Source organism: Mangifera indica, chromosome 12 (assembly GCF_011075055.1).
Source record: "Mangifera indica cultivar Alphonso chromosome 12, CATAS_Mindica_2.1, whole genome shotgun sequence".
Lineage (NCBI taxonomy): Eukaryota > Viridiplantae > Streptophyta > Magnoliopsida > Sapindales > Anacardiaceae > Mangifera > Mangifera indica.
The window spans coordinates 13,727,571-13,738,313 of record NC_058148.1 but is presented as its reverse complement, the minus strand read 5'-3'; the positions used below and the strand labels follow the sequence as shown (position 1 = coordinate 13,738,313).

At 33.4% G+C, this 10,743-nt stretch overlaps 2 protein-coding genes across 2 annotated transcripts; one reads left to right on the top strand and one right to left on the bottom strand.

The window, feature by feature from the left end:
* Positions 1–1,886: 1,886 nt before the first annotated feature.
* LOC123230321 (pentatricopeptide repeat-containing protein At5g46100-like) lies at positions 1,887–4,405 on the top strand. Its single transcript, XM_044656492.1, has one exon. The coding sequence runs from the start codon at positions 2,818–2,820 to the stop codon at positions 4,273–4,275; it is 1,458 nt and encodes a 485-aa protein (XP_044512427.1). The 5' UTR covers positions 1,887–2,817; the 3' UTR covers positions 4,276–4,405.
* An 859-nt stretch (positions 4,406–5,264) lies between these two features.
* LOC123192093 (protein DMP4-like) lies at positions 5,265–6,047 on the bottom strand (the record flags this gene model as incomplete). The annotated part of the gene is given in 3 exon segments (XM_044604557.1): positions 5,265–5,868; positions 5,870–5,986; positions 5,988–6,047. Coding segments are annotated over 3 exon segments (540 nt in total), but the record flags the coding sequence as incomplete, so codon positions are not given.
* Between the last annotated feature and the right edge of the window lie 4,696 nt (positions 6,048–10,743).

Sequence of the window (10,743 nt, the reverse complement as noted above, 5' to 3'; positions counted from 1 at the left end):
AAAAAAAATAAATGGTAATTGGCTTTTGCAACAAACAAAAGTCACGAGTCACAAGTCAATGGCTTATATGTGTGGCAGAAGTTGTTTTATTTTTTTCTTTTATATAAATAATTTAAATTTTCTCTATTTTTTAATTTTATTTATAAATCTCTTTATTACAATTCTTTCATTATATACTCAATCTCATTTTCTCTCATAACTCTTTTTTGAAAACTATCTAAATTCACAAATAATAATTCATTGTGCTTATAATTTCGTTTTTATTTCAATTTTATCATTATAAAATATTACAAATATATCCAATATCAAATGAATTCAATTTATTTAAATAAATGATATGATTTATATATTTTGTTTATGTTTATAATTATACAGTATATAAATTAATTTGTTTGTATTATGTTATAATATTTGTCATCATATAATCACGATATTCATCCGTTGCAAATAAAAGATTATAAAAAATATTTTAAAAATAATTTACGTTTAAATTTTTGTAAAAAATTTTATTTAAATGAACCAGTCTATGGACCCTCAATTAAGGCCCAACCTTATATATATGAAACTGAGACTTGGGTTTTAAAAATCTTATGGGCCAGTTTGACTCGAAGTTCTATTACCATACTACCCTAAGGGCCAACCTAACCGATAAACATATTTATACAAGTGTGCTTTGGTATATTCATGATGAAATAAGAGATTCCAACGATAGGTTATTAAACTAATCTTTTTAAAATTAGTTTATTTGATGACAAACTTATCTAAAAAGGGTAATTATCTCGCCAAATAGGGTAAAAAATAAATATTTTATCCTTTCTTTTGCCAAAATTTTTAATAAAACTCTCCCAAACTATTTCTTATTTACAAGGCTCCTGGAGGTGGACACGTCAATTGGGCCGGGCCCAAAGCATGAAAAAAGGTTCGGACACGATAAAACCCGATCCGGCACTGTAGAGCATCGGGCCCATGGGCCTACCGGACCGGGCTTGGCCTAGGGCTTTAATATTAGGCTCATGGGCTGACCCGACCCGATCTGATACTGTTTATATATATATATATATTTTCCTGGTTCTACTGCCTTGCCGCCTTGGTCTGCTTCTGCCTTGGCAGAAGCCTCTACATAATTTTAAATTTTTTTTTTTAAATAAATCTATTTTATTTTCACTTTTATTAATAAATCTTTTAATCACTCAATTTCAATTATTTCATTATATTTTCAATTTCATTAACTCTCTTTCAAAAAATATCTAAATTCGTAAATAATAATTATTTATTTTTGAAGAATTCAGAGATTTAAATATAAAAGATGAATAGATAAATATTATATAGTAGATATATTTTATTTATGTTTTATAATTTATACCGTATATAAATTAATTTATTTATACTATGTTATCAATTTATAATATTTTTTATCATATAACTACGGTATTCCTCCGTCACAAGTGAGGGGTTATAAATAAAATATTCGCGATACTGTTATCGGTTTTAATAATTGAAAAAAATTTATGTTAAAAAATGTTAATTAATTGTTTTTTTTTAAATTGATCAAATGGGCCGGACCGGCCCGACCTGAAGGCCCGTTACTATTTGGGCCTTAGGCCCGGAACGGCCCTATTAGCCCGATGGGCCGAATCGAAGAGCCAGCCCGGCCCGGCCCATTGACATCTCTACCTGGAGGACAAGCCGAATTTTCAAAGAATATTCACCAGAAAACCATCCAAAAATTCATTAACTCCAGGGACAAAGCCAAAAATTGTATTCTAAGGGGTCATATAACATTTTAATGAAGAAGAGGGTCTTCAATGAACTTAAATTGATGGTATAATTATGAATTAAGCAATTTTTGTAGACTCTATATAAATATAATTTTAATTCCCACATAATAATCAAACATGTTGGAACTTTGACTCAAAGGCCATCTAGCTAGTCATCTTCCCCAGAAAGTTGGCTGGTTCAAGAGAGACCCCACCTTGGATCAGCGCTCGTTCTCACAAGAATGGTCTGCCCCAACGAAAGTGCCTATTTGAATTTATCCCTCCATCTCATCTAGAAACAATCCCAGGGTCAGATCGGGAAGGGCAAGGATTTGCTCCATTTGACGGAAACAACTTTCCAAATGGTGACCGGATTTTTTCTCTTTAATTTTGGGAGATAAAATAACTTACGTCGCTTTACCTTTATTTTTTAAAAACATAATTGCAATTTGGGTGCAACCATTTAGGGGTGAAACTGTAATTTTTCTAAAGCTTGGGTAAGCCGTATACTTTGCACATATTCCACTTATCAGATCTTTTAGCCTTATTATAATTGTTAGTAAGAATTTGACAGTTTTTTTAAAATTTATCAGAGAGTGTTGATAACAAAAAAACAGAGGACCAAATTTTTGCTTCCAATAATTCATAAAGGCCACAAAAACCTCCAATAATCCTATGTTTCTCCTCATATTTTTATAATATCATAGTTCTTTCCACTACCTTTCAAATATCACTTTTGTTCCATCATTTTTTATTAAATTGCTTTCTCCGGGCTGCCAAAGTAGGACTCTGAGATTCCAGATGTTAAGAAAAGAGACTGGAGACGATGACTAAAGCGGGAAATAAGTTTGGGAGCTATGGTATGTAAGCTATTTTTCCCTGTTCCTTAAATCTGTGTGAATCTCGTTTTTTCAATAATGGATGTGTTTCACTTTGGCGCCCACCACTTGTTTGATGAAATGACTAACAGAGGATGGCAATAACTTTTTGTGAATCCTTTATGGGTTATTAATTTCGTTCTCTTGCGCGGCTGTATATATTTATTTTTTTTACTGTAGTAATGGGTGTTAAGTCTGTGTTTAAATGGTCGAAACAAATAACATCTGCCCAAGTAGTGCAGCTCATACGAGCTGAAAGGGATGTGAACAAGGCCCTTGTCATATTTGATTCGGCAACAGCTGAGTATGCAAACGGTTTCAAGCATGATGAAGGCACATTTGGTCTTATGATCTCTAGATTAGTCTCTGCTAACCAGTTTAAGCAAGCTGAGGATCTTCTTGATAGAATGAAGAAAGAGAGATGTAAGATCAAAGAAAATATATTGCTCATTATTTGTAGAGGCTATGGTCGTGTTCACCGCCCAGCGGATGCCATCAGGGTTTTCTATAAGATGAAGGAATTCGAGTGTGAACCCACTGAAATGTCTTACATTACGGTGTTAGACATTCTTGTTGAAGAGAATCAGTTAAAGACAGCATTTAGATTTTATAGGTATATGAAAGAAATAGGTATTCAGACTAGTGTTCCTTCCCTTAATGTTTTGATCAAGGCTCTGTGTAAGAACAGCGGGACAACTGATGCAGCTATTAGAATATTTCGTGAGATGCCTAAGCGCCAGTGCACTCCAGATTCATATACGTATGGTACTTTGATCAATGGGTTGTGCAGATTTGGGAAGGTAGATGAAGCAAAGGAGCTGTTCAAAGAGATGGAGATAAAAGGGTGTTCACCAAGTGTTGTTACTTACACCTCTTTAATGCATGGTTTGTGCGAATGTGGGAATATAGATGAAGCTATGGGTTTTTTTGAAGAGATGAGGAGCAAAGGTATTCAGCCAAACGTGTTTACTTATAGTTCCTTAATGGATGGACTGTGCAAGGGTGGATGTTCTTCACAAGCTATGGAACTATTTGAGATGATGATTAGCAAACGTCATAGACCTAATGTGATAACATATAGTATTTTAATGAATGGTCTCTGTAAAGAGGGGAAACTCCGAGAAGCTGTGGAAATTCTTGATAGGATGAAGCTTCAAGGCTTGAAACCAGATGCAGGGTTATATGGAAAGGTAATTACCGGTTTCTGTGATATCAGCAAGTTTCAAGAGGCTGCGAACTTCCTTGATGAGATGGTCCTTCAGGGGATTTCACCTAATCGATTAACTTGGAGTCTCCATGCTAGGATTCATAACATGGTGGTTCAAGGCCTTTGTAAAAGTGGTGTGAATCGAGCATTTCAAGTGTATCTAAGTATGCGGACTAGGGGTATCTCGATCGAGGCTGGGACTTACAGCTCACTCATAACATGTTTTTGTAAGAAAGATGACCTTCATAAAGCTGCTCGCATTGTTGAAGAAATGGTGCTTGATGGATGTGTTCCAGATGAAGGAACATGGAGTGTGGTGGTGAGTGGGTTTTGGGATCGACAGAAAGTAAGACAAGCTGCTAAATCATTACAGGTTGAGTTAATAAATCAAAATTTTGAAAATGAAGAAGACATCCAAAGTCAAGATGCATGATTCCAAACTGCAAGGTGTTGTGTACTATTAGTTTTAACTTACTTTTTACCATGTGAAATTTTAATATAATTCCTTACAGCACCATAAATTTCTCATAAAAAAACCATCAATAATATTTTGGGTTGCAAAACTTGGAAGTATTTTATGCTTTTTCAAAAATTTAACAGGCTATAGAATTTATATGGCCAAATGTCAAATTCTTGTGTAGACTGGAAGTTTGGAGCATAGGAAAATGTGTGATATCAAAGAAAATAGAAATGCTTAAATTTTATTTCACAATTGTTTCCGCATGTAATGAGAAATTGGGAAAGAGGTTATGTCATTTTACATTTTATCTAACTGTCACTCTTTATAATCTATGACCATAATTTTCTTTGTCTTGTATGATATGCCACAATGACAATATTTTCACAATAATTTTAAGTTTGTCTCTATTGTAATCTTTTGCATAAATAAGAGTTTTCGAAAGTGTGATAGATTGATACTGGCCTCTTGTTTCGTTTAAAAATTTCCTGTAGATTTTCATTGTTGAAAATTTTAAATAATTCAGGGTCTAAATTAATCGGCAATGCCTGTGTTCTGTACTAAATATCAAGAACCAATTTCATTTTAGGGCTCCATACATCTGCAATACCACTAGAAATTAGATGGGAGTTGGGTATGACTCTCCTTTAATTATTTTCTTAGAATGAGAATGGAGAGTCAGTGTGCGTGAAAAGCCGAGGATTTTGGTCCTTCCCTTGTCTTCTGATTTTTCATTGGATATATATATATATGGAATATATTTCTGTTCCATATGTTGACTGATTAGTATCAAAATTGATATATAGGGTACAAATTTTGCTTGAGTAATAACTTATAAAAAAATTAGTACCTCCAATAATTTCTAAAGGTCAACACGTAACATCTCTCTTTTTACTTTGTGAACTTTTACAACTTATGCTCAAATACGTCATGTTGATATGCACTCATACACATTGACATTCTTGTTGAGTTTCCATTTTAAGTAATTACTTATTTGAATTACTTTTTCATTTCCATATGATCATGTTCTTGCACTGATTAATGCTAAAAGATAATAACATTCTTGTTATCTGTTAGCATTCAGAAGTGGGACTTTTAAAAATAACAAAATAGAAAAAAAAAAAAAAATGAATATACAGGACTCTGCAACTTATGACTTTGAGAAGAATGAAATTGGCTTGCATCTAAAACTAGTGAAGAGAAAACTTAATTACTGGTCTGTGTAAAGCCAATTCCATGGCGCTGGGTTGGAAAAAGAATAAAGAGCATGCTACAGATGACAGCAATCCCAACTGGCAATGCTGTGAGCATCTCCTGAGTCTCATCTGAAGGTGTTGGGTAGAAGCAATTTATGACATTCTGGTCAAATAGTGCAACAGCTGCAAATACCAGTATTGACATGAAGGCATGCATGAAATCTATAAAGCACAGCTGGTATTTCTTAGTAAATTGAGGTGGAATTGTAGCTGAACCATCAATGACCCACAAGCCCCTTATTGTGGCAAATCCATAGCAGACGGTTCCATTCTTATCCTTGAAGCTGTCTGTGAAGCTTAGCAGAAAGCATGATAAAACCACAAAGGGCTGCAAGCCAAGCAGTCATGGACCGGCTGACTGAGTCACAATTACCTCCATTCGTGAATATGCGTGACAGAAGTTGGAATGCAAGAACTGGTCCTGTAGGTAAAAAGATTGGCCAAATGAGCCATGCTCTGAAACGTCTGGCTAATAGCATTTTGTATCACAGTTTTTTAAATTGCAAGAGAAGAAGTTTGTGTTCCTCATGATGATTAGAGTCAGCTTCACAATTCTCTTATACTTCAGTCTTCTATTTATGTCTCAGCATGTTTTTGTCAAACATTGGCATGTTTATCAGTAGTGGAATGAGATGATGCATTTGGAGTGGAAGTAAAGGGAAGACTGGCTTGAGATGACTTGCAAGAAACAGAAACCGAAATGTGGATGAAGTGCATTTTTTTGCCCTAGATCTCCAGGATAAGGTCTGAGGTTTGCTTTTGATAATTAGTTAGAAAAACTCTCAAGAATTGCCTAATGTTCATGAAGCTCTCATGACCATTACAATATATTCTTTTAGCTGTATGTAAGGATCAAGATCTGATTTGGTGGGGTTCTGTAGCTTATGTGTTGTAATATTTTTTCATGGGTACGTTTAGGATTTTCCGTTTTATCCTTTTGCTTCATCCGTATGTCTAGTTCATGGGTAGGCTAACTTTCCTCAAAAAGTAGTCCTTAGATTAGTGTCATGCCTTGCACGCGATATCTTGGTTGCCTGGCTAGGAGCCACAGCGGCGAGCTAACTTCATAATTTGTACTCTATCGTTCCAGGTTAACACGATTGTCTCTTCTGAAAGTCCAAGAAGTTACCAACAGGGAGTTTCTTCAGTTGCATCTATTTAATTTATTATATGATAACAGGTACAAATTAACTGACGTTTTATCATATAATTGAGTAATTATTGAATTATAAATAAAATATCATCCAATAACATAATGATATATCAATTTGTTTGTATTTATTAATACTTACCGTTTGTATATATAATATTACTCTTCATTTATGTTGCTGGTGAGGTCAGGAAATGATCGTACATTTGTAAGGATATAATCTATAGTTTCATTCTTTTAGGGAATTAGAATGTTAATATATTGAACAATGTTATGTGTACATATTTTCGATACATAAATGATATTATCACATAATTGAATATTATTTTATTTTAATTCAAAATTATCTGATTATATAATAATATATTATTTATACATTTAAATTGTATACCTAAAATACATAGATATAGTTTTATTATAATGTATTCGGTCAATTTTGATATGTCAAAAAAGAGTTTAGGTGACAAATGATATATCAAACATCATGATGCTCTAGCTAGGGTGTAGAATTTGAAACTTGATTTGGAAATGACACTATGTACAAAGAAAAGATAAATAGAAGGTGAAATCGTATTGCCTTGAGTTACGGGCCCAGCGAATCTTTTTCTGCATATACCCACATGGATCATTGGGTCCAAAAATTTTATCAAGTCAGGCAGACTGCTTACGGGATCCTCAGATTTTGGGCCCATGTCACAACGCAGCATTTGTCAGTTGAGACAGCCCACCATCAGAAATGGATTACAGTTTAGTTCGAACGAGTCAAGATCTACTTGAAAATATTTTAGGTCACTGATCTTGTATTCAAATCGAACAAATCAAATTTAATTTCAAATCAACTGTTTTAGATTTTAGCCAAACTTGGGTTGGCTTTGTTTGGGTGCGCTCCCGCAGCTAGAATCTACCCATATCAAGTATGCATAGCTTCTTCTTGACATATAATAATATTGAACAAATATAAAAGCCATTGTTATATTCTCTGCGAGTACTTGAACTTCAGTTCTGAACCATTTACCATTGTTGTGGAAAAATGTGGACTTCCCCTACACATTTGCTGCCACCCTGCTCCCTCTGCCAAAGGCAATAATTTCCATTTAGAGACAGTTTGTGCTTATGGAATATTGACATCTGTTTGCCTGTGTGCATGCTAGGCTGCTACCTCACCCAGTACAAACTGGATACAAGCATTGCTGTATATTATACTGAAAAATCCAAGAAAATTGTATATTCTTTTATAATAAAACGATATATAAATTTGATCATTTGATTAATTGCTAGTAAACTGACTATCTACATCAGGTTAGCTCATCATCTTTAACCAACATCTGCAGAAAAAAAAAAAAAAGTTCAGGAGGTTGCAACAAGAAATACTTAGATTAAGAACAGTGACATCAAGTGCTATACTTAATTATTCATTGCCATATCAAACAGAGATTTACAGGATATTCAAGGATTGGATCATTTCAGCAGTCAACAGAAATAAAATCAAAAACCCTAAAAGAAGAGGCAAAGACAATTGGGATTTGGTTGAAATATTTATGCAACTATTACAACTCCGGCGTATTATTGTCAGGTCGATCAGTGAATCTGGGTTTTACTTATTTGGTATAGTCAGTTCAATTTCAAAGGAATGATTCGACTCAAATATAGTTTCATTCATTTTCTAACGTTTCTAAGTTTGTTTTGTAACTGATCAAATAAACTTTACAAAGTTTGTTTTGTCCCCTTTGGAGATCTTATTATATAACTAATTATATTTCCCGATTACATATAAAGATCTCCCATATGTAACTCCCACTGTCATGCATACCACCTTTTATAAAAATATAAGTATTTTTGTAACAGCCATTTGCTTTTTACCTAAAATCCCTCAAAAGTCCATTTTACAACACTTGACATATGTATGCATTGATTAAGATATTCTTCTTCTTGAAATGTTGAAAGATTCCTTTCCTTTCTTTTTTATATATCTTATCTTGGAAAGATTAGGGTTTATCATCTGGTCTAAATGGTTAGGTGGTTGTCTACTAATTTGCGGTGGGAAGTTAGTTCTAAAACCTATTTTTTATACACAATTTTGAATAAGCTACATATTCAAAACAACTTAGAAAAAAAAAATTGAAACCCTTTTAGAGAGCCATTATTTGATCATGAAATTGTTGGTTTCAATTTAATATTTTGATTCGTTTGTTTATTAAATTAGCCCCTCCTACCCACCCCCATTATATGAAAATATTGCCTACCATGTGCCTTCGACATGCTGGTGAGAGGAAATTGCCATGCAAGTACACTTGGAGAATCATTTGCTTAGGCTCATCCTGTTACATACCAATATATAATTTTTTAGAGATTGATTTTCAAGAATATTAGGAAAAAAAATAGAAACCAACCTTATTTGTCACTTTAATTATGTTTTCAAGATTGCAGAAATAATAACAGTATCAGAATGGACCCGGTTGTTGCAATTTTGTCTGCATATAATAGCTCCAATTCCTGATTGAACAAAATTATGAATGCCCATAAGGCATAGTAGAAAAGAAACATGGAATCAAATTAACCATTTTCTGTCCGACCTCAACCATTTGACATTGTGATTACTACAGAAAAACTAGATGTTCCCTTTTGACAAACCCAATCATGTTTCACCATTGAAAAATCAAAAAAGAGAGCCAATCATAAGAAAGAGTAAATCTAAAGTAGTGATAATGAAAATGAAATGTGAGAGAATTGCAATAAGAGTGAGTGAGGCAGTCTTTTCACAGACAGCTCATGAAAGCTTAAAGCCCTATTGTTGCACAAACAAGTATGTTGGTATGTATAGTATGACACTCAGCATTATTCTGAGAAATTTTCTTCCATTTTTCTCAGAATATAATGATTAAACACCTGAAACTTTGCATTCAATTAGTTTTCTTTTCAGCTTCTTGTATAAATATATATGATTGGTAGACTGACTGGCCTGCCTTGCCCTCAATCCAAGGTCTCCTCGAGAAACATATATATCAATCATCACATTTTTTTCAGTTAACATACAACATTATCCCTAATATTATGATGACCCTTGTCACTTTCTTTCCATTTGTTTTACGCTAAATTAATTAGAGCTATCATTTACATTAAATTATGATTTACAAGTAAATTATCAAACACTAAGAAAGGTTCCATTTCCTTTTTTTCTTACTTTTCTTTTTCTGTCTTTTTTTTTTTTTTTTTCAATCATGCATTTTGGTGGCTTGTATATGAAATAACGTAATGAAGTTGCATATGTTTGAATGTTGCCTCCTTTAGCAGTGTAGAAATAACAGGAAGGCCAATGGACTAATTCCCATAAAAAAAATGTTGTTTTCCTAAATTCTCATCCTTTAATATTGAAAATTCTATTTATCCATCTATGGATTATAAAGTTTGTTAATTTTAAAAGTAAAATCGTTATTTTAGTTATAATATTAAAAAATAAACTAAAATTTTATCTCGTTTTCCTCCTAAACCCTAAAAAGTAACAATTTCCCCTTTAGGCCAAGTTTTAAAAAATCACTTTCCTCCCTAAGGTTTAACTTCAACATCTGACCACTTCCTCCAACACCATCTTTGGCGATTTCTCCCTCCAATGGTTTCTCTTCCTCCAGTGGTCTACCTCAATGTCTCTTCACCCTCTAACGGTCGTACATCACTCATGGGAAGACAAATTGTCTTCTTAAAAAAAGACAAGTCATCTTTTTTCTGGGAGATGATCATCTTCCCAAAAAAAGATGAGATCTCTTGTCTTCATCAAGGAAGATCTTCTCGATAAAACTCTTCGTCTTTTCAATTTGAATAACTGGTTAAAGAGAGAGATGATAAGAGAAACACTGTTGAAGAAAGAGGTAGCGTCGAGAGAGAGAGGCTATTGGCGATGACGTTGGAGATGTTGCTGAAAATTGAAAACTAAACCCTAAGAGAGAAAATGTTGTTTTTTAAAACTTGGCTTATGAGAAAATTGTTAGTTTTTAGGATTTAAGAGGGGAAGAGATAAAATTTTAAGAGATTAGAATTTCATTA